General features: G+C 42.2%; 1 protein-coding gene across 1 annotated transcript in view; it reads right to left on the bottom strand.

Annotated features, from left to right (window-relative positions):
* The window catches only part of Srbd1 (S1 RNA binding domain 1), a 175153-nt gene that overhangs the window by 17989 nt on the left and 129371 nt on the right, over nucleotides 1-27793 (bottom strand). The window contains exons 17-19 of the mRNA XM_059248492.1: nucleotides 6563-6669; nucleotides 4906-5082; nucleotides 1309-1464 (exon numbers count right to left, since the gene is read on the bottom strand). Coding sequence (XP_059104475.1) covers nucleotides 1309-1464; nucleotides 4906-5082; nucleotides 6563-6669 — 440 coding nt within the window. The remainder of the gene's footprint in view (nucleotides 1-1308; nucleotides 1465-4905; nucleotides 5083-6562; nucleotides 6670-27793) is intronic.

Below are 27793 nucleotides of genomic sequence, written 5' to 3'. Positions count from 1 at the left end.
TGGCTTCAAGAGAAGGGAATGTTTGGAGATGGAAGCAATAGTTTTTATTGTAGTTGTTTTTTAATTTTGAAAGAGTTTTGGGTTGCACTGATATAGGTATTTTCCAAAAGTCAGTAAATATACACTTAAAATTTAATTTTATGTTAATTTTACAAGAGAAAACCCTAAGGAATTATTATATTATGCATGAAGAATTTAGTGAAAAGCACACTGCTGTCTGCACTGTTCTTATTTCAGCACCTAAATAGGTTTGTGGATAAACAGATGGATAGATATGGACAGATGTATAGAAAGGCAGCTGCAGAGATATGCTAATATCTAGATGCACATGTAGAGGAATTCTCTGCATGCGCCAATGATTCTCAATAATCAAACATAGGGGTGTGCAGACTGCCGTGGTGTTGGACAAGCTTCTCCTCTCCTTTTCTGAGTTATTCCTGTACCTTTATAATAGCAGATATTGATGAAGGAAGCAAGCCAATGATATTTACCAATGTGAGCAAATACAAATGACTTCAATGCAATCTATAGATGCCAAACTTAAAACAAACTGGTCCTAAATCTACTACTGAATAATCTAGTCAGAACCTTAGAAATTTTTGGTTATGTATCAAGTCACAGGTTTTGAACTAACTGAAAGCTTTAAAGATAACTAAACATGCAACTACAAAAGTTGTTTTGGGATCAATAAAATGGGTCAGTGAGTGAGTCTTGCTGCCGAGCCTGATCAATGACTGTTCTAGTCTCAGGACCCACATGGTAGAAGGGGACAGAGCTGATTCTTCTTGTCAGTTGTCCTCCAACCCCACTCCACACATGTACACACAAACAAATATAATAAAAAATTTAAAGTCAAAGCTTCTCTTGTACTGGAAATAATTTCAGCACTGTTCTCTGTTAGTGTGTCCCCACTAAAAGTACGTTAGACTCTAGTAACCCAAGAGAACATAATTTCTTGGAAAAGCTGGCTGTTTATGATTTCAAAAAAGGCTTTGTCTTTCAAAGAGCACAAGTTATACCAGGTACTAGTCAAGTGAGTCACACTAATTTTCCAAACAAATTGTGGAATGCCATGAAATTTCCACTAGAACCACTTCTCCCCTAGAACCAGGGCTGATGGGCTTGACACAGCTCCAGGAAGAGCAATGAAATAATGTGTGGCCAGCTCAGCAATGAGGAACTGCTGAAAACCGCTCTCATGTTAAGCATAGCCTTGTGTCTCAGCCCCCACTATGCCCATCCAAAGGCCATATGCTGTACAGAACTCACTGTGTACATACAGAGCTCTGGAGCTGGCCTCTGGCTCACCTGACTGCTAGGTCGTAGGATTCCGGATGGATGCAAGTCTGGTCCAGGGGGTTTGGAGTGAGGGTGGCATCTGCTTTGTTCTTCTTTTTGCCCAGCTTCTCACTGGTGAGTGTGGCAGCTCCCTGGCTCTGGCCTGAAGAGTCAGTGGGCTGACTACTGCAGTCGGGAAAAATCAGGATAAAAAGTGAGGAAATGGGGCAGAAAAGTAAAGAAATGTAATTAACCATGCACTTAGTCCTCTGTTATTCAAACCACACACACAGCAACCATTCACTGCACAGAAACTACCACATTTTGCTTAAAATACTATTAATACATTTTCTGTTATGATTCAGTTCACACAACTGGCATTCTTGGGGAAATGAAGAAATAAATAAAATCATCACCATCACAGTAAGATGGCAAAGATGGTTTCTCAGAGCCGATGGAAACTAAGTTCCCAACAGAACCTACTGAATGCAGAATGAGACCACAAAGATAGACTCACATCTGACACACCAACAGGATACTTCAGAATATCTATCTGAAAAAAGACAATAGCTCTCAAGAGAGTAAAATCAAACACAGTATTTAAAGATAAGGCAAGCCAAATCAGACTGGCATTGGATTTCACACTGCAAACAGGAGATGTCAGAATATAGACAAATAACCTTGAAGGTGTAAAGAAAATGCCCTGAATGCAGAGTCAAACCAGCACTCAATAGGAGGACAAACCAAAAACATCTCAACATGTAAAACTTCAGCAAAACCTATACAATAATATGCACTATAGAAACACTGGGAAGTACAGAATCAAAAAGTAACATTAAACAAATGCTTATCAATGTTATTAAAATGTATATATAAAAATCTAAATAACGCTACTGTATGTATGTATGCATGTGTGTGTGTGTGTGCGCGTGCCCGTGGATACATCTCACCATGAAGGACAACAGAGCTAAAGAGAAGCAGGCTGGGAAACTGGGGAGTCCCAAGTTTCTAGCCTTTTTCTGGGGACAGAGCTGCTGATTAAACAGACATGCGACAGGAAAACAAGGAGAGACACAAGGAGAAAGCATGATGGGAAAAAATACGAAGACAGAAGATTCAGTGCAATGAGTGAAAACAACGCATACAAATGCATCAGAGTCAGACTGAGGGAAACCACGAGAGCAGCTACGTGTTTACAAGAAGCACAGCAACAGTTAAATGCCACAGCAGGTACGAAAAGAACACCAAACACACTCTGTAGAGGCAAGCAGAGCAACAATGTGAGCAATCAGAAGATTTCAAGGCAAAGATCACTGAGGTAGCAATGGATAGGATATTCTTGTTAAAGGCATGGGTTGTCTAGAAGATACAACAGTCACAAAAATTTCAAGTACTGATACCAGTGAAAAAATATAAGGCTTTAAAACAACTCAAATGTTTACCAATAAGGCAATGATTACATTAAATTATAGCCCATCTATAACTTAATTAAAATATTACACAGGCCATGTAGAAAATGACAGGAAAAATAATAGAAACCTGTATGTAATACCTGGAAAGAGTTATGAGTAAAACAAAGTTTCAAACAGTTAATAGCATAAGCCTTCTGCTCGTATTTAGCAGTGAACACCACACACAAATGGTGTGGAATTACATTTACAATGTGGAAATACATACAAGAAACACTAACAAGTGAGAAGGCAAGGCACAGCTCACTTCTTTCTTTTAAAATACTATTTGAACTTTCTGACCAAGCTTTCAAAACACAAGCTAACAAAAAAAAGGATTATTTTATCCTCAGCACTTTTCATTTTTGGTTTCTGGGTCTTGTGTGTGTGTTAATGTGTGTGCATGTGGAGGGTTGGCTATCAGGCATCTTCCTCTATTAACCTCCCTCACTTTTCCCCATACAGGTCTCTCACTGGCTCGGCAGGGCTGCCGGCCTGCAGCAGGCACCATGTCCTCTCCCCAACTCCAGCATGGGACTGCAGTGAGTGCAGTCTCCTGGGTGTGGACGGTCTTTTCTTTTTTGGGCTGCCAGCTCACAAAAATGACACAGAGACTTATTACTAAATATGAAAGCTCGGCCTTGGCTTAGGCTCGCTTCTAACTAGCTCTTATAACTTAAACTAACCTATATCTTTTAGTCTGCGTTCTTTTACGTGGCTCAGTTACCTTTACTCTGAACTGCACATCCTGCTTCCTCAATGTCTAGCTCGCAACCCTGCCTTTCTTCTTCCAGGGGTTCTCTCTGCCTGCAAGTCCCACCTACACCTCCTGCCTAGCTTTGGCCATTCAGCTGTTTATTACACCAATCCCAGCAGCACATCTTCATCCAGGGTACAACTGTTCCGCAACACCTGAGGGGCCTTTAACGTGGTGCCAGGGCCTGGAACTCAAGTCCTCGTGCTGGTTCCGCAGCACTTTACACGTTACCAACTGAGCTGCCTTGCCGGCCCCAGCTTCTGGGTTTCATAATCTGCTTGGGAAGAAGTCCTACTATCCCGCTGTTCTGCAAGAGCTCCCATGTCTTCTGATATACATTCAGTTTCCCTCTTTACATGTAACGTTATGATCTACTTGGAATTTGCTGAAAATAAGAGTGAGTTAGGATGCCAGCATCCTCTGCATGCATCAACTTTCTGAATTACATTTTTCTGTGATTTTATATATCCATTTTCTACCAGTACATGAATGTCACCTTATCATAAGCTAAATTCCAATTAGGTTACAGTGGATTTGAGATTACTCTGTTCCACTCACTAATCAAAACCCAACCATTTCCTTATTGTGCTCATGACTGAGCCTTGCAATGCAATCTACCATCATGTGGGGCTGACATTCGCTTAACCTACCCCAGAATGAAACTGTTTCTGCATGGCCTTTACTACAATTTTGTGGAGAGAAAAACTTATGCATCAGTGAAGCAGGAATTTCCAGAGGAACAGAAGCATAAAGGCTATTCATCCCTTCATGTCCATAAAGGCTACCAAGTTTATCCAATTTCTTTGTTTTTGGGCAACTTGGACTAGAAGGGAAGGATTCGATTCAGTCCACACGACTGCTGACGGTGGCCAGTGTGAAGTCAGCAGTGCGGTGTAGATACATCAAGTCTCTACCTCTCCTGCCCCTGCATGCTGCAGTCACGTGGTTCCCTCTCCTTCTCCTGCATGCTGCAGTCATGCAATTGAGCCTTGTTTGTGAACACATTACACCCGCCCTGCCACCAATCTTCTCACACTGGACACTTGCACTGATCCCTGTGCAGCTGGCCCTTTCACTTTGCTCAAATAATTGTCTAATACGTAATGTAACTAAAGCAGCTGCTTGGCCCTCTAGGACAGTGCCAAATCCCTTCATTTTTACAGCACTTAGTTACCATCTGAATCTACTTGTTTGACTAGTTGGCTTATTGTCCTTTCCAAGCATTAAAATATGATGCCCTGAGAACAGGCGATTTTCTGCCTTGTGGACTGCTGTATTCTCAGCCGAGCACCGAGCATCATCAACCCCTGTGGGGTGAGTGAACGGACAATGGGCATCTCGAACTTAGCTGTCAGCAGGCAGGGTAACAATAACAACAGAGCAGGCTGGTGACACCACCAGAGGCGTGAGCTTTACAATCACCTGCAGAATGTTCGGATGTAATCCTGGTTGATTCTGATGAAGCCAGCACACTGCTGGAAGGATTTTGGACCAAGCCCTTTCACCTTCTTCAACTGTTCTCGGTTGATGAAAGGCCCATTCTTCTCTCGCCACTCAATAATATTTTTGGCTCTGTTGGCATTAAGTCCTGCAATATGCCTAAAAAATAAAAAGGTAAAATAAAATAAGAGAAACAAAAGTAAAAAAAAAAAAAAAAAAAAGCTCTCACCTAAAAAGATGATGGCCCAAATCACCAGCCCAGAACATCACCTGCAATGACACCCTACCAGCCATTAGTCAACAGAAGGACAGGGGAGAAAACGCACAGCAGGGACGAGCCCATCGGTGCTCGTGATGCTGGGAACTGAGGCAGCAGCAGAGCGTCTGCTCCTCTGCATGGCTCACAGTCTTTGTATCTCCTGACCCAGCGAAAGCAGAACAATCTCTGCCCAGCTTGGAGAAAGGCGTCATGTAGCAGTCCTTTAGAATCTTCTGGTCTGCTGGGTCCATTGATATACAACACTGAACTACAGAAAGGAACTTCTCTGTGAATGGCATGGTTGGCATAAAGGCGTGAAAACTGTATCAATAAGGAGTTTGCTTGGTTTCGATTAAAAGCTTATTAGTACAGAGGACACTAATTCCACCGCGCAGTTCCAAGCACAGAATTAGGACTTTCATGGCTTTGGCAGGAAAGTGGTATCTTAGAACATGGAAGGTATTTCCCACTCTCACAGTTTTGGTGAGAAGGATCCAGGAACTTCATGGCACACCAGCAGACCTGTACATCCAGAGCAAGAGTGTGAACCAAAATAAGGAAAAGGAGAGAAAGAGGAACTGTTCTCTAACTGCCAGGAAAAGAGCCAGTCAGTATTGACAGGTGACTCGTGACACACCTTGACCCTTCAGAAGCCCTCACCTTTTGGTCACCTTCAGCTTTGACAGGTGCATGTAAGAGACTAGGCTAGTGAAGGGTATCTACTCTGCAGACCACTGCTGTGGGATGTTCTGTATGGCAAATGTGTTGCTCTGATTGGTCAATAAATAAAACACTGATTGGCCAGTGGCTAGGCAGGAAGTATAGGTGGGACAAGGAGGAGAATAAAGCTGGGAAGTGGAAGGCTGAGTCAGAGACACTGCCAGCTGCCACAATGACAAACAGCATGTGAAGATGCCAGTAAGCCACGAGCCACGTGGCAAGGTATAGATTTATAGAAATGGATTAATTTAAGCTGTAAGAACAGTTAGCAAGAAGCCTGCCACGGCCATACAGTTTGTAAGCAATATAAGTCTCTGTGTTTACTTGGTTGGGTCTGAGCGGCTGTGGGACTGGCAGGTGAGAGAGATTTGTCCTGACTGTGGGCCAGGCAGGAAAACTCTAGCTACAGACCACGGCACTTTTCCATGCTAACCCTATTTAAGTTCAATCAGCAGCATTGATATAATCAGTAGTTGCCATGAACCATTTCAGCCGTGCACTACTAAAAATAATAATGTGAACTCTTGCAATTCTTTCCTTAAATGACACCTTCCTCTCTGGTTATTCTACAGGAACATATAAACCTAGAGATTTTCTATGCTGGACAACTTTATACATACGCCCCCTTCTCTTAGTTAGCAAGTTAAATGCTTGTCTCACCGTAACAGAACCTCGGAACAGATGTTGATATCCACCCCTACAAAGCTGACACATTCTTCTACAACACTGTCCAGGGTTGCCTTGAGTAAAGTCTGGGATACATCGTGCTGAAAAGACAAAGACGAAGTAGCAATCAAAATGAAGAAGACGCCATTTGTAGACTGTTTTATTTCTGCCCATATTTATTGATAGTTGACTAACACACACCATGGGAAATCCCTTTATTCCTCTTAAGGACACTGTTAACAGATGTAACAGAGCTGAAATTAAGGAATCTGTTTCCATACATTCTAAACCACGCATACACATTCATATACCACACACAAAGGGAAACAGGAAAAAAAAAAAACCTGATAGACTGAAGGTGTATTTTTGGTAATGATGCTCTTATAGATGCCAGCTTTAAAACTTCAAAATTTAAAAACAAACAAAAACACTTCTGAGTATTCCAACCAGAAAGACTGAAATAAAACTGGTGGAAAATACCAAATATTGGTAAAGGTGTGGACAAAGTATTATTACCAAAAGTGCATTGTGGATCAAATATATAAAGCAAGGCAGTTTTTATGGAGGGTTTATTTTGTGTGGTTTAAATATAACTTTACATAAAACTTAATCAGACATTTACACAATGTAAAAATTGCATTGTTTAGCCAATATAAATTAAACTACAAAGGAGTGAAAAAAATTAACAAAATCCCTAGGAACTGGCCCAAGAAGAAACAGAACACCTGAGCAGACCTATCAAGGGATTCAAACTCTAATTCCTCCAATAAAAAGATCTTGGGTCCAGGTACTTCATTGGTGAATGTGACTAAACATTTCCAAGAATAATTACTGTCAATACTTCTCAAAATCTCCTAAATTACAGGAGGGACAGCTTCTTACCTCATCCTACAAGGCCATTATTAACTTAACCCCAAAACCAGACAAAGACACCACAGGAAAACGCCGCCCCTTATGAAAATAGGTGCACATAATGCTAGCAAACCAAATGAGAAAAATGACAGCAGTTTAACCAGGAACCCTTCTTGTTCAGGGCAGTGAGAGCCAGTGTGCAAACGGTGCAGCTATTGGTTAATGCAATGTTGTGTCAATTAGATGTACATGTCTGAGGTCTTCCTCTGTTGTAGCTCTGTCCTTTTCTTTTCAATACATAGGTATATTGCCCTATAATTGTGGTAGTGACTAGGAATAAAAAAAATAAGGTATTTTTAACTTTTCAAGGAAAAGAAACCCTACTACATGCATACATATAATGCACTCAGTAAGCATGAACTCAAGAACCAGATACACACATTTTTAGATTACAAACCATCCATGACATATTTAAACTTTTAATTTCAAATTCAGAAAGAAGTATCACTGTGTACTGCTAGCTTCAGAGCAGAATGCCATCACCATCTTAAAGAGGGCACCCGGGGCTGCAGCCGCTTCTTGCACTTCCCTCTCAGCTGATGTAGTAATTCTCTGGGCTCCCAGGGTCTTTGAAGGGAATGTGCGAGGTTAGTGGGGGTCCCATCCATGCAGCTCCGAGCAAGCTGTCACCCACACTTAGGGCATCAGGCAAGCTCCTGTAAGTGAGCCTACTTAAATAAACTCACTGTTCACCACACTCAGCCTGGGTGGAAGCATTGCTTTGGTTTGTCGTTGGTGCCCTCTCTGGGGTGAATAAACATTTGCCTCTCCAGAAGAGTCCACACAAGTAAAAAGAGCTTCTTTATAGTCTTCCATCAAATAGACACTCAAGCGTGTTTTCCAAGCAGCAAGAACATTGCCACACATATTCACAACACAACTATTAAAAGCAAGAAATTTATTGGCACAACAAAATTATCTAATGCATAGCCTGCATTCAAGTTTTCTGAAGTATCCTAACCATTCTGTAAAGAACTGTCTTACCAATCCAGAACTCAACTTGGGATCATAAACTAAATTTAGCTGACCTATCTTTACACACTTTGCTAGGCAGCTTCCAAGATGGTTTCTAATGATCCCCAAATCCTATTATTCACGCCATTTCTGTAAGTTTCTATCAAGTACTGGACACATTAATGACGCTTAGGCAGATTAATTACTATTACTACACCAGGTATAATGAGTGTGAACCTAAGAAGTGGATGAACAAAGCTTGAGTGTGTCAATCAGCTGCACAACACTGCCCTCACATATTCAGGACTGGAAAAAGTTCACCAACAGCCTATCTACATTAAATCTTTTCTAATATTTGTGGTTTGGGTACTAAATATACATTATAATGCCTCATCTTATAACAATAGTGTGTTACTCGCCTTTATATCACCGTGCTGTTAAATGCCTGACATAAACAGCTTAGAGAAGGATTTGTTTCAGTTCATGGTTCTCAGTGTGGTGGGGAGGACATGAGAGAGCAAAGCAGTTCACATCACAGCAATCAGAAAGCACAGAGAGATGGAAAGGACCCAGGACAAGATACAGCACCCAATGACCCCCGTGTGCTCCCTACTTCCTCCAGCTAGGTCTTAGGTCCTAGTCTTCAGACCTTCCCAGACAGGGGATGAAGCCTTCACTACATGTGCCTTTTGCTGTGTATTTCATATATAAACCACAGCAGGTGGTAGAGGTTATTACATTGTTTTCAAGACATTTAAAAAAATTAGATTTCATTGTATAGAGTGACATATACATATTCTCAAATATATGTGTGATGGGTAACGTGACCACAATACAAAGTACATTTCCTCTGATGGGTCCAGAGGAATAAAAGCAATAGTCTAAGCCAGCCATACTAGTCCTGTTCTATTTATTTAATGATGCTAAATGAGATGTGAGGGAAAATCTGTTAGGGGCTTAGAATGAGAGGCCACTATTCCTCAAGACAGACCATTAGGAGCTTTGCACCAGGTGATAGGATGGCCTTGAGAGAAGCCAACTCACTGAGGACAGTGTACACAGAGAGACAGGAGCTCCAGAATGAACCGGCTCTGGACTCACTCCTCTGGGTTCCTGGCAACGCTATTTCCTTACTGCTTAATAAAGAATAATAGATTTCCTTACTGTTCAAGCCACTTTGAGCTGAGTCCACTAATGTTTTTCTGACCAAATGCCTTATCTAGGGCTCAGAGTCTAGCAAGAAAGACAGAGGCGATGAGAACAAGAAGCATACTACCAAACACCTTTGAACTTTTACAGTCAGGCATTCCTTAAGGCTTTATAACATCATCTAACTGAATTCTCATAACAATCGACAGAGTGTTTCTATGACTTCACATATTATCTTCACAGTGAGAATCTATTCAGGGAAACAGCAATACGAATTAAGGGTGAGTGTGCTGTTTGCATGTGTACATGTGTACTCAGATGTACAATCTAAGAGTCCCTCCACAGGGGCCTCAGGAAATACATAATAGAAAATAGAAATACACAGCGACATATTACGAGATCTAAAAAAAAAAAAAAATCAACCAACCAAATGAAAACCAGAGTAGACCAACTATTTCACCAAAATACCATCTACAAAAATGTCCATGGCAATACTGGGCTGAAATGTGTCCCTCAGCAGCTCCTTAGGTAAGAATCCGCACAAGCACTGCTGTCCCTGCTCATCATGGGCTTTGCAGATGATTTCCTCCACCTTTCTGCTCAGGAAGGGGTTAACATCCTCCCGTCTGTCTGGGGAGGAGGGAATACTAAAGGTGCCACACTGTGCCCCTGACACCAGCTGAAGCAGAGGTGTCTGCAGCTACCCGCTCTCTCCCAGGCACTGTGCTCGCAGTGCGAGGCGCTGCCAGTGCCGCCAAGTGATGTGCGTGCAAAGTCTCTCGGAGCTCTGCTGAGACTTGCTGAAAGCCGAGGTATGACACATGGCGCTACCTGCACTCACTGGTCCAAGACGTGAGGCCCCCAGGACTGACTGCTAATAATCCCCAAGGACCCGTGCCAGGAAAAATGGGCCATTCTATTTTCAGAAAGAAGTTACCCAACTCTGCATTTTTTTTGGCAAGTTATATGAATTGTATAAACAGACTCCTTCAAATTCAAGGACATACTTTTTGGGCTATTATATTTTTACATAAAATTTATGAGATTTTAAAAGAGGATTATAAATGGTCATTTATGCTAGTCAGCTTTTTTGAGGTCAGAATCCACATTTTTATTATTACTTTACCACAAACTTCTGAAGAATTGTTCATCAAACTGCTTGTTTTATTCTCTCCTGAAGCACCAAAACTATCTCACAATTATGTTTTTAAAAAGCCCTTCCAGATGCAACACTGGAGACTCAGCTTCTAAAGCAACAAAATTTCACTTTATAGGTCCCATGCTAAACTTCAGTTTCATTCCCGTGTGGTTTTCTGGCAAGTATTCTTTTAGTCTTTATTTACTATCGCTCAAGTCCCTTTCTGGCCCTTAAAGATGACCCAAATACAAAATACAGCTAGAAACTAATGTGCAAAACAAAACAATGAAACAATAGCACCATACGAGGAGGAAAAGTCACCCAATTTGAAGCAAGGCAAATTTCCCCCCTTATGTCCTCCTCTTGCATCTACTCTGCTTTGATTGACACATGGCAGTTTGAGAGTCATCCAGGGGAGTGTATGAGTGACCCATGAACGAAAGAAGAGACAGGAGAATGGGAACCATTTGAGAAAACAGAAGGGAAGACAAAGGGTTTTAGAGGCCCTGTGACAGACGGACAGAGAGCCTGGAGCCACTGGGTTCTAGCTCTATCCGATCACACAGAGTTGGTACATGCAACAAGACAAGTGATTTTGCAGAACAAGGACAAGGGCTCTTCATAAGCACATTCCTTAAAACACAGACACTCGACTCCACTGAGAAGTTCTGCGCTTTAAATGAGCCAACTGTTTGGTGAAGGACTCACTGTGCTTGTGGGGCCCTGGGATTAAGATGGCAAAGGGCACTAGTCTTTCAGCACCAGAGGGATTTTCAGGATCTGGAAACAGACTGAAATATGGCCGGTGGTCAGAAGAAGAAAAAACACCACAGAAGGAAGCCTCGGCAAATCCTCCTGGTGAAGCATATGGAAGGGATGCCGGCACCACTAACGTGCTTGCTAACACGGCAGTAAGCATGCAGCTTGCATGAGCTTTTACTATTTAGTGGGAGTCAATTATTCAAGCCAATCTGACAGAAAAATCCTTGGAACTACAACTTATTTGTTCTGCACAAGACAAATTGATTCATTTTAAAAGCCTAACCTTTCAGGGCATCAAATGAGTATCCACAGATGTTCAGGGAGATTCCTTCACTCTGTTTCCAGGACACAATGTACCTTTGGGAATCTCCATTCAGCTCACAAATCTCCAAAGTTTTTCTGTCTGGCATCATGAAATCCTGTCATATATACACCTACTATGTGACAGCTGATATTAGATAACAGGCAAGGCAGGAAGTATATTATCTGAGCGGAGGGCACTCACCAGGAAAACCTACACCTAACATCATAGTTAATGTTAAGAAACTAGGTTTCTTACTAATGTAGGAACAAATCCAATGCCCCTTCTCAACATTATCCTCTAGGACCCAGCTAACAAGAAAAAAATAGGGGTATATTAGAAAGGAAAAAATTAAATTGCCCTTGTTGAAATCACAGGAAAAATGCAGGATACAGGTAGTTTTATTAATATAAAGTTCAGTCACATTTCTATAATCAGTGAATGAATAACACCTGAAATTAAAAAAACATTACCTTTTACTTTAGCAGTCCAGAAACAAAGAATTTACGTTCAAACCTAGCCAAATACTCCCTGCCCTCGTGTGTGTGTGTGTGTGTGTGTGTGTGTGTGTGTGTGTGTGTGTGTGTGTTTTACGTTCAAACCTAGCCAAATACTCCCTGCCCTCTTGTGTGTGTGTGTGTGTGTGTGTGTGTGTGTGTGTGTGTGTGTGTGTGTTCTATGTTCATGGACGGGACAACTCAATATCGTCAAGATGTCAGTTCTTCACATTTTGATTTATAAAATTCAAAGCAATACTAGTCAAAATTGTAGCACATTCCTTTAGGGATACCAAGTTGGCCCTAAAATTTATATAGACAAGACAAGACTCAGAATGGCCAACAGAATACTGAAGGCAAAAGTAAGACTAGAGGATTGCCAAGACCAAACTTGCTATAAAACTTTAGTCATCAAAACCAATGAGGTAGCGGGAAAAACAAACAAACAAACCAACCAACCAGGCTGGAGGAGCAGAAGGCTCAGAAAGAGTCCCATGTAAGTGCATCACACTGATCTTTGACAAAGGAACAGAGGCAACACTGAAGCAAAGAGCATCTCTTCAACAAACTGTTGCTATAGCAACTAGACACAGAAAAATATTAAAAATGTTCTAGGCTCAAAACCAATTCAAAGTGGATTGTGGACCTACACGTGAAATCTGAAACTCTTCAACAATCCCATGGGAGAAATCTACGTGACCTGACTTGCAGTGGAAATAAATACAGTGACAAGCCGACTTTGTTACCTTAAAATCTGTTCTGAAAAGGAACTGTACCAAAAAAAAAAAAAAAAAAAAAAAAAGGGAAGACAGGCCACACACTGTGTGAAAATATTTGAAAAAGTTATATCTAACAACAAAAAGTATAAGAAACTCTTAAGATTCTATAATAATTATTAAAAATGGACAAAAGATACACAGATGCTAAGTAAGCATATGCAAGAAGCTTCACACTGTGTCACTTGGGGAATCCATATTAATAAGGTATGAACATTCAAATATTATATTCCGTGGTCCTTACCCAAATGAATTGAAAACTCACATCATCAACACAGAAAATTTCAGGTTCATCATAATTTCCAAAACTTAGAAGTACCAAGATGCTCTTCAGTGTATGAATGGGTAAGTGGTGGTACACCCAGATGGTAACATATTAATCAGTAATAAAAAGAAATGAGCTAGCAAATCATGAAAAGACATAAACAAATCCCCAAGGTACAAGAAGTGAATCTCAAAAGGTTACCCCACTGTATGACTCCAATTCATGTTCTGGGAAAGGCTGCCTTTAGAAACAATGGAAAAAGTGCTTACGGCTGGCTGAAAGTGGAATGAACTGGCATGGCACAGACAGCTTCTCAGGGTGGTAGAACTATTCTGTAAGACTTTAGAATACTAGATACACGCCATTGCAAATTGTCCAAATTTACAGAATAAATACCCTCAAATATGGACTTTGGTGATAATTTAACAATATGGTTAAATTATCAGTTTATCAGTTGCAATAAATACACTACTATGTATGATGCAGGATGCTAATAGTTTGAGAATATGCACTTCTATGCAGGGGAAAACACATGGGAGCCCTCTGGTTTCTGCTTAGTTTTGTTGTAAACCTAAAACCTCTCAAAATTCCTATCAGATTCTGTCTGATCAACTGCTAAGTTATTTGATCGACAGTTTGCATTGTGTCCACCATATAAAATAAAACAGGTAGGTATATAAAAAGTGCGCCAATATGATCTGTAACAGAGATCATTAGTCATTCAACAGACAACAGCCTAGGATGGAGAGCCCAAATGGCAGATAAGGACTCTAAAGAAGCTTTAAGCTACTAAGAGGCCAATATGATTACCAGCAAACAAACCAACAAAAAGCAAACAAACAGATGAAAAATAGAAGAGAAGAGGGGCATAATTACCACAAGATTGCAAAAATGTATCTGAAGTAAAATAAAACAAATAGAAACCAAGTTATTAAGTTTAAAGGTGGATTGGAGGAGAAATGTACTGCTGAACACATAGATACTAGTTGATAGATACAGTTGATACTATCCTATCGGAAAAACAGGACTCCAAGGAAGGGATGGGGTGGAGACAGCAGAGCCTCAGTGACCTGCAGGACAGAAATGAAATGGAGAAGTGTGTGTCATGGAAACATCAGAACAGAGAGTGTACAGAATAAAAATATGAGCAATCGATAAATTTTTCCAGTCCTTCTGAAAAATATTCTAGAGATTCAAGCAGTATGCTGACCCTCAAGAACGGTAGGACAACTATACCTAGGACTGTCGTAGGCGAACTCCCGAAGAACATACAGGGAGACGGACGGAGAGAGCGGTGCAGAGGAAGGGCGCATTGTACACGGAGGAACAGCGGAGTAATGGCTGAATTATCACAAACAAGAGGGACAAGACACGACATCTTCCAAGGGCAGTATAAGGAAGGAAAACACAAAAACCCTGTCAACTTCAAACTTATCTCTCAAAGATAACGGAAAAATAAAGGTGCTTTCAGACAAATGAGAACTCGCTGCCAGCAGACCTGCAGGACAAAAACACTAATGGGAGGTTTCCTGACTAAAGAAAACTGACAACAGACGGGAAATGGGTGGACACCCATAAAATTAGGAGTTTGTGTGTATTCTAACTTGACCTGAAAGATAAAGGAGCACTTAAAGCAGAAGCGATACATGGTATTTGGAGATGTATGTCACACAGGTGACACATACATACCCATGTCTGTGAAAACACAGGAGGGGCAGTGGGGTAAGCTGGCCACTGCAGACAGTAAGGATACATATTACAACCCCACCATAACCACTGAGGAAAAAACGTAGAGAAATACAGATGAAATCCAATAGAATTCAAAGTCGGAAACCAAAAACTCTTTGACTTTTCTGTCCAAAATAAGCCAGAGAGGAGGAAGAGAGGAGCACTGGGTAGAAGAGAAAACAGAAAGAAAACAACTGTAGACCTTAATTCGAAATATGAACACTCATGCTCTGGTCTAGTGAAATAAATGCTTGAATAAATAACAAATTTGTCTTTCATCATTTAAAATCTTTGTATTTTTAATACACAGGTTATAATTTTAAAATAATTTAAAATAAAGTCAGTAACTGTCTGCTATGTAAGCATGAGGACCCAAATTCAGGTCCCCAGCACCCACAGAAAAAGCCTGGGTAGTGCCGCTCTCTTGCAAGGCCAGCTAGCCTAGCCAAACTGATGAGCTCTGGTTCCATGGGAGAACCAGTCCCAATAAATAAGGTAGAAAGCAACGGAAGGAGACACCTGATGCTGACCTCTGGCCTCCCCTCCTGTGCACAGCACACACACAACTATAAACAAGCACCACTCCAACCTAAGTTTCTAAACTGTGAGCTCAGAGATCTGACTTTCTAAGCTAACAGTTGAGAAGGGAACACTGATACTCAACTCTGTTCTCTTTAGCTCAGGTTTCACAGCTCTCGAACATGTGACTGGGTGTAAAATGGAGAATTCTCTGGGGTTTGTCCGCTGGGCTGACAGTAGATGACCTCTCCAGATACTCCACACCCCTGACTCTGAAGAGAATTTTCTTCTATATAAAGTTGTTCTTTTCAGTGCTAGAATTGTGGTTGTCATAGCCTTCCAGACCCGAGAACTCAAAGCAAAGGAGCAGTTAGGTGGCCCAAGCTGCCTAGTCAGCTGAGGCTTTGCTCCCATCTCGTTTTAATTCCCCATGGTAACAGATTTAAACAAAATGTATAGCTTCTTTAAGAACAGGAAAACAAGAACAGAGTCTTCTCATGTTATACTAACTGTTCAGCACTTACATTTTAACCAACTCAGGCTTTCACTCTGTCCTGCAGCAGGTGCTCTTGTGTCCCCTAGTGGACACAGGATGATACAGGGGAGAAAAGAGAGGGGCAATACTGGCCCAGGAGAGGCCCATAAATCCTAAATGCCTGTCTTGTCCACAGACTTCTCAAACCAACGCTTTGTATGACCTATTTGATCATAACAAGGAAAGCATTAACACATCTGAACTGGACCACACCTACCTGCCCCATGTGTGGCCACCCAGCTAAAACATAATCTTGGCTCATGATATAGGCATGAACAAATGCCCACCAATTAGTGACAGATTTTGACCAGACACAATACAAAGGAGTCGACATTTCCACTGTAAATCTTTATTTTTAGCGATTTATGGCTTAGTCATAAAAGCAAACTTCAGGGGAAAAAAAGAAAGTGAAAAGATTTAGCCACAACAGAGACTTTTTCCTCTAATAAACTAAAAATAAAAGCATGTAGAAACTCTGATCTGAGACTATGGGAGATAGAGGGGAACCTCTGCAGGCACAGACCCTATGACAGCCTGCAGTGGAACTGTCTCCCTAAGGTGGCCATGACTGCAAAGAACCAATGCAAGGTTTTGTTGTTTTTGAATATGGAAATAAGGATCCCTGACAACACCTCTAAGTTCTAAAGTCACATGTTCTTTCCTCAAATGCATGTCCTATACACACAAGCGGCCACACACATCACTTGCTATCAACTGGCTTCTGCCTATTATTACTAAAGATGGCTTACTTTCCCCAGTGAACCCAAAGGCTGCTGTTGCCGGCACCGGACCCACGACAGCACATTTCTACAGAGTTGCAGCATAGACACAGAAGGCAAGGTTCCCTTTGCCTTGTGTATCCCCTTTCTCTAAGCTGACACGGCAGCACGGAGCCCAGGGGCTTCATGTGCTCTACAGTAATTCTGCAGCTCGCCTAGCATTCTGCATTGCTAGGAGTGAACAATGGGCTCCAACACTCTGCCCTCTGGTTTCCTCTGCGGAATGAACATGTCATGCACACACCTATGGGAAGTGGGTACCTGGTACCCACTGAGTGCTGAATCCTGCCATCTTCATCTGTACTTCATCAAGCACTAGATGAGCTGAGGAGGGTTTTCTGTGTTTAGAGAGCCGTGTAGACTACTCCCTGCATCTCCACTCCTAATGCCTTGCTGCCTGCTACCTGGAGAAAGGGGGGCGACTGGGGCAAATTTCTTGCCTTTCAGCCTTTGGATTCTTCTGGCAGGAGTTGAGAATTAAGTTAAAGAAAAAGAGTTGCCTCAAGTAAGAAGAGACACTGGTCCCTAGAACAGCTTGAGGGTATGGCAGTATTATGTCCCAAACGCATACTAGAAAGAAAACTTTTTTTTTTTTTTTCCAAGATAAGGTTTCTCTGTATAACAGTCCTGGCTCTCCTGGATCTCGCTCTATAGACCAGGCTGCCCTTGAACTCACAGAGATCCACCTGCCTCTGCCTCCCGAGTGCTGGGATTAAAGGTGTGCTATACTACCACCTGGCAAGAAAACTCTTTAGCAGGCACAATCAGCAGCAAACTCACAGCAAAGTTTTACAATAAAACCCAAGATGTTCTAACATACTATACTAAGACTGAGTACGGGTCCTTGCATTCCACAGTCACCAGGTCTTTAGAGGAACGGTTTCTGGGTGAGGTTCTAGATTAAAGGGTTCCTGCTAATTCCCACCCCAGTCAGAACAACATCAGGTACTTTCCTGCAAACCCTCTCGTCTTGTTTCCTGGAAAGTCAAGAAAACTAAACACCGTCTTTAAACTCACTTAGCATTTATCATCTTCAACTTCACTAATTTGACACAAATCAAGAGACAAAAGAAACTGGGAGATCTGGAGCAAAAATACATAGAAATACTACGAAGTTCTCACCTGACCAGCTCTCAAGTCAGCCTTCAGAACTCATTCACAGACACCCCTTACCATAGCCAGGGACATTACAACCCATACGAAGTAAAACCGACTCAGCGCCACTGCTAGACAGGTCAACTAGCTGTGGACCCTGACAGACAGCCGGCAGGTGCGGAGATAGTCTGGTTTCTGACATGGAAAGTGGTGCATTTATACCCATTCTTCTGCTGGGCATAGTGTGTCAGGAAGCCAGGGCTGGAGAGTCTGCAGTTCATGCCTACTCTTGACATCAAGCTCCAGTCCAGCAAGAGCAGGGTAAGACCATGTTGTCTTTTCCTCTTTTCCTTCCTTTGACAGTTCATGTCTTACAATTAACCCTTTCCCAGAATTATCTCCATGGGTCATGACATGATCAGGCAAAATCATACCCATTTGTTTGTCCCACAGAGTGATGGCCTGTAGGGGAAGGGCAGAGGTGCTCTAGAATTCAGAAAAGGAATAGAGATGTTCCCACCTCCTCGGAAATAAGGACTGAACACTGTCTTCACGGATCAGCCACGTTAGGCTCAGATACTCATTCACTGCATTCATTCAAACCACCAAGGAGACTATTTTATCAGTGTGAGGCTCAGTTTAGAGCAGATTGTTGTAAGTTTGGTTTTTAAGATGAATTTTTGCGGGTTGATTTCCGGTTTCGTTGGAGAGGCTCCCTTGTTTTCCTGACACCGAGAAGAAACAAAAGGGACAGGAACACAGTGGGCACTCTAACCCGGAAGCACTACTGTCTGGGTCACAGAGGCAGAACTGTCAGGAGCATGTGCTGTTCTGAATGGAAGATCAAGAGATCAGCACAGTTCATTCTAACGGGAAGCAGTAGTAAGCCTCGCTGTCTACAAGCCACACGGAGGACTAGGGCGTCACTTAGAAAGAGAGCATGCCTTGTTTTCACGAGGACCTGAGTTCCATCCCAACACTGCGAAAGGAAAACAAACCAACAAACCCCACATAGTCACAGGCCACCACTAAGGAAACGGAAACTCCCAAGGCAACTTTCAGTGACACACACCGCCTGTAACTGAGTCCTCTTGATTATGAGAAAGAGCCATGGTTTGCTTCTGAGTAGCATGTGGCTGTCATTCCTAGGATGAGGTGACTATGGGGTAAAGACAATGATCTAATGTTGATGAAATAAGCAGTCACCCAGGTGGCGAGGAGTTGTGGGTGGCCTCTAGGAAGAGCTGAGGCTGGGCTCAGGTTTTTAATACAGTGAAGTTTTAAAGGTTTACAGTTTTACTAATTGGGTGGATGTGTTCAACTGGGGGTGGGGGCTGAGTTCTCTTTTAGGCATAAGTCTGGGATGCCTATTAGATCTCAAACTTAGAAGCTATAGGTAGTGGGTATTTAGGTTAGGAGTTCAGAGATGTAAAGGATGGACCACCTGTCCTGCAAATGGGAAGAACATAAGGAAGTCTTAGAAGGAGGCGCAGTATAGCAGGACAAGGGTCCAGAGCATCCAGGGACCAAAGTGGAAATGTACGCTCTGTAAGCGAGAAAGTCACCAAACACCTGAGTGCAACTTGTCCTACAGTTGCTACGTACAAATGATTCTGAAAAGTCCACCTGTGAAAGAAGGGAAGGAGGTGGCATTCTACTGGTTTATAAAGCACAGCCTCCAGAGTTGGTTACACGGCCACTGGCAGCCACTGGACCAGGCGCCCGATCTGTAACGGCAGGTACTCTGTAGGTGACTGTGACAGGGCTGGATTTCCCTACGATCCATCATTCTGCTCAGTTGTTGTTCACATGAGGAGCAGAAGGCAAAGTGCTGCAGGGAACCCACACAAGGCTGCCAAGTTCACCCAAGTCTTCAGACGACCCATTTTAAGTAATAATCTAGAAAACACTAACACTGGTTACTAGTAGATGTGTACAATCTTAGAACACTGTCTGAACTCATCCCCACAATGCTGTGGTGTAGGAAACATTACTTTTCCATGTTATAGAAGGAGCAACTGAGGCACAGGGGGGTTAGGTAAATAGTCTATGTTCACACTGGTAATGTAGCTGAAGACAAAGGCTCCACCTCCGGAGCCCAGGCATTTAAACACGATGTCCCTATACAGGACTCAGAGACCCCAGCTTTTTTGCTTCAGTTACAAAGAAAACTCACTGACTTTACCTAGCTTATAATTTTTAAGTTTTAAAAATAATCATCAGAATACCTTTTTGTTATAATATTTTCTACTCATAAGACTTGCTATGACTAAAGGTTATGATAGATAAACCTTTAAAATTCTGTATTACAAATCTTACCTAAGTGGTAGCTGTGCACAATTTTAGGAGAAAAAGAAAGAGAAATGATTTCTAAAGAAACGACATGGCAACTTGCTTTGACAGGGTACTAGTCTGATCTATCATAAAACTATAATTTACTTTCTCCTGTCTCCTTCCCTCTAATTTTTCTATCCTTCATCACTAAGAAGGATCAACTGTACCATTTTCTCTGACACACTGAAAATAATTATGATTAGCCACCTAAGCAACTCAGCTATGAATGACAGATGTATTTCTTCCTCCAAGGAAACGACTACTTTGGGCCATTTCCATTACTGGTAGGTTCCTTCACAGAGGTGAACATGTACGGATGCACACAGCAGAGCCAGGGAGAAAGAGGAAGAAAAGTGTCTCACAACTGGGGTTTGTTTGTTGGTCTTTCTCTTTCTGAGTAATTACACATCTTGATGAGATTTCTAAATTTGATTTTAAACAACTGCCTTTTAAAAAATGAAAAGGGGATGTGGTGCACACCTTTAATCCCAGAACTCAAGGTAGAGACAGGGAGATCTCTGTGAGTTCAAGGCCATCATGGTTTACAAATCGAGTTCCAGGACAGTCAGGGCTACAAAGTGAGACTCTGTCTAAAAAATAAGACAATACATAATCCAAATAAAAATGGAAAAAACAGAAATTTGTAATATCCAAGGGTCTTTGTAAGATCTCAGATTTTCGGGTTAGTCACAAAGAAGAGAACCTGCACACCACAATCACAGTGTCTTCATGGGGAAGGAACCACACCTTCCATCACAAGAAGAGGAAACACTACACTACTTGGTTTAGTTCAAAAGACAACAGTCTTGTCCTTTATCTAGAAAATAACTGAGGATAAACCAAGGGCAAAGGTGGAAGTCATCAGCTGAAACTCAGCATGAAGTAAATGCCAGCTGATGAGAAAGTTGTCAGTGCTCAATAGAAAAACAGAAAAAAGAACAGTGGGACAAGTTTTTCAACAAGGTAATTTCCCTGTAAATAACTGCCATTTACTGTGTAATTATGACATCCCTGCTATTTTGATGCGAAGACAGTCCTTTTTCTTTTTCTCAAACAAGGGAAAACTTTGGAAATGCATCAGATCTCCACAGCCTCTCTGCCTCAGTTATGTACTCCTGTGTAACAAACCACCGAACGAAGCCCGGCCACTCACAGCAAGCGCTTCCTTTCTCAGGACAGAAGGCTTAGCGGACAGAGCCTCTCAGGAGGGTCCTGTGAGCTTTCCCCCAAGGAGCAGCGACAGTCAGGTGAAAGGTTCCTTGTTAGATGGCTCATTTACATAATTGTGGGCAAGAGGTTCCCCAGAGGCTGCCACCGCCATCCGAGGCACCAGTCCTCACCATGTAGGTCACTGCACGTGACTTGGGAGCCTCCTTCCCAGTGAGGGAGCCATGAGGAAGGACGAAAGCGGTGTTAACTGAGGTCGAGATTATCTTGGATAACTGGGTTTCAGAAACACACTACCACTTCCCAATGAAGTACTGGGTAGAAAGACTGGTACAGTGGAAGAAGAGATAAGATCAGGGTGTGAACACCAGGAGTCAGGGATCTCAGACAAGTATCCTGGCCACTGGAGGCCACCAAAGACTTTGAGATGTTAGTAGTCCATGAAATAAAACACCTAGAACCTGCTGCTGTGTAGCAGACACAAAGCGCAGAAGGTAAGAGAACATTAACTAGTGGTGGACAAGTCACTTAACGAGATTTTAACTTCTTTAGATAAAAGGGATGGGCTTACCAGTCCTCAGATGTCTTTCTCCATGCTAACATCTTACAGTCTGTGATTGTCTCTAAGGAGTGGTGCAGTCATCTGAACTCAAGCAGCTGGAAGACGACAGCACCAGCACTCTTTCACGAGCTATCCCCCACCTTTCCTCTCTCCATTCTGTGCAGAGCCTTGCTAAGCTGCCCAGGCTGGCCTCCAGCTCCTGAGCTGCTTGACTTAGCCGCCAGACAGTTCCTGCCACCCTATTATTACATAAATTAAAATGAAGCCTAGTAAGAAAGAGTAAGTGAAACACTCTTTAACACAGTGTCATCAGCTGTATAATGGGAGAAGAATCATCTCACCCCCACTTAAGGACGTCCTAAGAATCAGCTTCTCTTTTTCACCCTTCATTGTGGTGGCTTCAGTGGCTTCACTGAAGAAACCTGTCATCTTATCAACTTGTATAACAATGCTTTTTTATGTAATGTGAAGTTTGCCCCATGAAATCACCATGCTATTCCACTATCCAGGCAACCCCTCCTGGAAGCCTTGGAAAGAGATAAGCTTGTATGGACAACCGTAAGGCTTGCAATGGCGTGAACTTATACTAAGTTTTTAAATCATGTTTTTCTTTGTTCTCTCCTTTCCTTTTCCTTCTTCCTAAGAACTTTATTTCTCAGGGAAATTTTATGATAGCTTCATTTTTAACTAGTTCTTTTTGTTAGCAGTTTTCAAGAAAAACATCAAAGATTATGCCAATACAAAGACAAAAATATGGTAATTTTTAGAAGTTCTTATCCTCTTTGTTAAAAATAGCAAAAATAAACATGCGCTTGGCATCATATTCAGGGTGATTTCCCTTACGTTTTTCCAAATTTCCTCTGAATGTACTTCTCAGTCTCCCAAGCACACTAACATCTTCTGCCTGAAAGCATAAGCAATTCTTGGTATCAGTAAAAAAAAAAAAAAAAAAAAAAGGTCCTTGCTCTTGCTCTGTGGCTACTCACTGCACAGGAAACACAAACTTCTGACATAAAAAACAAGGCCAGAAATCAATCAGAAAGAATGATGCAAATTTTCTCAAAAATATTGTCAGAGTGGCTGGGAAGATGGCTGTGTCAGAGGTGCAGGCCACAAATCCCCATGACCTGAATTTGATCCCTAGGACCCACACATGGAAAGGGAAAGCTAACTCCTGCAAACTGTGCTCTGACCTCCACATGTGTGTGGATGCAGACACACACATACACACACACACACACACACACACACACACACACACAAATATGTGTGTAATAAATTTTAAAAAATATTGCCAGAGGACAAAGAAAAATAAAAGTAAAAGCACAGAGCAAATTGGCTCTTCGTTCTAGGAACTCAGAGCAAGAGAAAAGTCACCTTGGGCACAAAAGACAGTGCTTCTGTTGCTTTTAACTGATGTTCTAGCAAAACCATCAACGTTTAGGGCTCTAAAGAATGACAATTGTCTTTCAAACAGTTGCAAAAGACTTGACAAACATTTGTTGGAATAAATGGAATGTATCTTGGCTTCTGAGGTCAAAATTTCTGGGACTCAGCTGAACATGATTCTGGCTTAAGACTTCCATGCTTTTCAACACCCCATAAACATGAACATTATTGATGCAGATCTGCCACTTGAAATATTCTACCCATATCCTCTCCAGGAAGGAGTTCTCTTTTTACCCATTAGTCTCTGGTGACATACTTGTGGCACTTACAAATTTAAAAGGCTGTCAGAGTCTAATAATGGAGTCTTGAGGAGAGTCACGTGGGCACAGATCAGAAAGAACTCAAATTAATTTTGGAGGATTTACTGCATAGGTTAGGGGTCACAGGGAGGCGGGTTTCTCTCTATAATGTGAAATTACAGAAGCCATACTTTTTGAGGGTAAAGAGAAACCAGAGGAGGAGTTAGCACTACTTAAGACACAAAACCCAAGTTAGAAAGGCATGAAAGAAACCAATGCATGGACATGAAAAAAGCCACTCACTGTCGGTGACTTAAACCATGCCTGGGCAATACCTGCTTTTAACGATGGCTCTTACCAGGCATCAGACAAAATCCTCAACCACTGAGAAAACTCACCTATAAACCATTTGGGCAAGGACTACATTTCAAGATGGAAGCTCTAGACCTTTCCTCCAGTGAAGCTGAAGAAAACATGCAGGAGAACAAGGACACAAAGTACCAGGGTGTGGCGGTATTGTGTTCCCCAATATACTGTGTACCTTAATAAATTTATCTGGGGTCAGAGAACAGAACAGCCACTATACAGACATAGAGGCCAGAAAATGGTGGCACTCACACCTTTAATCCTAGCATTCTGGAGGCAGAGATCCATCTGGATCTCTGTGAGTTCAAAGCCACACTGGAAACAGTCAGGCACGGTGACTCACGCCTTTAATCCCAGGAACTGATGGCAGAAAGCAGAAAGGTATATAAGGTGTGAGGACCAGGAACTAGAAGCTTTTGACCTGGTTAAGCTTTTAGGCTTTTGAGCAGTTCAGCTGAGATTCATTCTGGATGAGGACTCAGAGGCTTCCAGTCTGAGGAAACAGGATCAGCTGAGGAAATGGCAAGGTGAGGTGGCTGTGGCTTGTTCTGCTTCTCTGATCTTCCAGCATTCACCCCAATATCTGGCCCCGAGTTTGTTTTTATTAATAAGAAATCTTAAGATTGGTGCTACACCAGGGTTTGTTTTCCTCACCCAATCCACTATGGTACACCTGACACTAGAAAATGTCAACAGCACAGGACAAACGTTTGCTTCAGGTCCTCAGCACTAAGTGCCTTAAGAAGGAAGTTGCAGCTTGCACATTCACAGTGGGAACAGAGTTGAGAAGGAGCTTTCTACATCAGGTAGATGCTCTCCAGAGCTCTGGCTTGGGATGTTGTCAGAGGCCATACTGGGTAAGACCGGGGCATTTATTCAAAGTGAGGCTATATAATGGTTGCCTTCCAAGGAGGGTAAGAACCAATAGGCCAAAGACTGATTCCTACTGGGCTGGCTTCACACAGGAGTCCAGCCTTTGTGCAGTGTTGGAATAGTAGCCAAGGAAACATGATGATCCTCATAGGGACCATTCCAGTCCCTGTCTTCTGTACACGGTATTCTCTGTCTATGTGTCAGGAGGACTTTGTTCTCATAAGGGCACTGGTCACCAGATCAGGGCCCATGCTAACGTATTATGGCTTTATTCTAACAAGCTACTTATCAAAGATCCTCTTTCCAACTAAGGCATGAATCTCAGCAGGAACGCTGCTCAACCATGCCACCCACAGGACTTATCCCAAGCAGCACATGAAATATTTATTCCACCTTCCTCCATCTAAGAGGAATGGGGATGCAAGCACATACACACACACTTTTTTTTTTTCCACTAAGGAGGACCTATAAAGCCATCAGAAAAAGTCCTCCTCAATGTGGCAGGTAGACACTTTCCCCTAAAGGTCCTGGTAAAGTAGAGCCTACTAATGAAGTCAGCCCTGCTACATAAATCAGAGCTCCTGTCTGCTTTGGATGACTGTTAATTCTTTGGGAATTTCACATAATGTATTTTGATCATATTCATCTCCTCTCCCCCAACTCCCCCTAGATTCATCCTCATCTTTCTACTTTAACTTTGAGTTTTCATTTTCTTAAAAAAAAAAAAAAAGGAAAGAAAAACAAAGACAAACAAACCATCGAGTCTAATTTGTGGTGTCAAACTACTCATGGGAATGGGGCCTGCCCTGGAGTGTGACCTACCAGCGATTACACTTTAAAGAGAACCAATGCCCTGTCTCCCAGCAGCTACCAAATGCCAACAGCTCCTCAGCTAGTGCTGGGATTTGGTCTGGCCTGAGCGTGCATAGCCCTCATCTATGTTGTCACAGCTGCTGTGAGGTCATATGTACAGCCAGCCTGTTGTGTCCAAATGACACTGTTTCCTGGAAGCCATCTACCATGTCTGGCTCTTGAAATCTTCCAAGAAGATCCCTGAGCCTCTGTAGGGACGGGGAGTGATGCACACACCCTCTTTAGGGTTGAGCCTTTCTCACAGTTCCTTATTCTCCATATGTTGACCAGTTGAGGTTCATGCTACTTACCATCTACAGGAAGAAGTTTCTCCAAAGAGGGATGAGAGATACACTGATCTATGGGTATAGCAGGAGTCATTTTAGTACTACAACTATTCACCAATGACTGGATTTTTAAATTGGAAGAGAACACCAGACTCCCATAAAAAGATGAGAAATATCTTCATTCTAAGAGACATCAAGATAATAGGGAGAAGGGAAAATTAAATATAATATTATAGCTAAAAAATGAGAACATCAAAAAGAGGGAGTAGAACTCAAGAATATATTTTTAAAAATTAGGAATAGGATTACCAAAATAAAGCTATTAGACGAAAAGCTGAAGGGCTCCCTAAGAATATCAATACCACTACCACAAACCAATAGTTAAACATTTATTTGTAAAAAGGAGAGAGACAAAACACATCCATATCCAACTTAGTAGAGTTAGACGATATGAAAACAGTGCCCATAACTACAGCAAAAGATAACTTCCCAGAAAGGACACTGTCAGATTCTGAGAGTCCCCAAAGAAGTATGCATCCCATCAAATGGAAAAAGACAAGGTAATGACAAGGTACAAAGAGCAGCAGCAATGTCTCATTCACGGTGATATGGCTGTGAAGACACACCATGACCAAAGCAGCTCATGGAAGAAAGAGTTTATAGTTTCGGAGGGTAAGTCCATGACCACTGTGGAAGGGAGCATGGCAGCAGGCAGCCATGCTGCTAGAGCGGTAGCTCAGAGTTCACATCTCCATCCACAAGCATGAGGTGGACAGAACACTAACTGGGAATGAATGGCATGAGCATTTGAAACCTCAAAGCCCACCATCCCATGACACACTTCCTCCAAAGTCACACCTTCTAATCCTTCCTGAAAAGTTCCACCAACTGGGGACCAAGTATCCAAATACATGAGCCTATGGGAGCCATTCTAACTCAAACCATCACACCCTGCTCCCTGGCCCCTCATAGGCTTATGGCCACATCATAATGCAAAATGTATTTAGTCCAACTTCAAAGGTCCTCATAGACTTTCAGTCTCAACCCAGTTTACAAGTCCAAAGTCTCTTCTGAAACTCAAGACTGTAAATCTCTGTGACACCAAAAAGTAGATCACACATTTCCAACACACAAGAGCACAGAATATACATTACAATTCTAAAAGGGCACAGTAAGGAACTACTTGACTAAAGCAAGAACAAAACTCAGCAGGGCAAATTCCACGTCTCATGTCTCTGCTCTTTTGTTGACTGTAACACACTTTTCTCTCTTGGGCTGATTGCATTTCCTGTATTCAGTTTTCCTTGGCACTTATCTCACAGCTCTGGCATCTCCAACATCTTGAGATCTCTAACATGATCAGGCTTCACTTTCACAGCTTCACACAATGGCCCCTCTGGGTCTCCAAGCAAGATTCCCCTGCCATCTACCTGGTCTCAATGGCTTTCCTTAACCATGGAGGAAGATTCCACAATCGCTTTCCTCCTGTATCCTACATAACTCCAAAATCAGAACCACACAGCCTATTCAGCCAAGTTCAGCTGTCTCATTGGAATGAAATCTGGCCCCTTCCTGAACTACATTTGCATATAGTTCCCTTTGTTGATGCTCTTTAGGAACAGATAATTCCTTAGCTCTTTTCATATACTGCAGGATTAGCTGGGTGGGGTCTCACTCCAAGATCAC

The sequence above is a fragment of the Peromyscus eremicus genome, chromosome 22, assembly GCF_949786415.1.
Source record: "Peromyscus eremicus chromosome 22, PerEre_H2_v1, whole genome shotgun sequence".
Classification (NCBI taxonomy): Eukaryota; Metazoa; Chordata; class Mammalia; order Rodentia; family Cricetidae; genus Peromyscus; species Peromyscus eremicus.
Note: the sequence above shows the minus strand (reverse complement) of the source record. Positions and strands in the feature narration are given on the sequence as shown.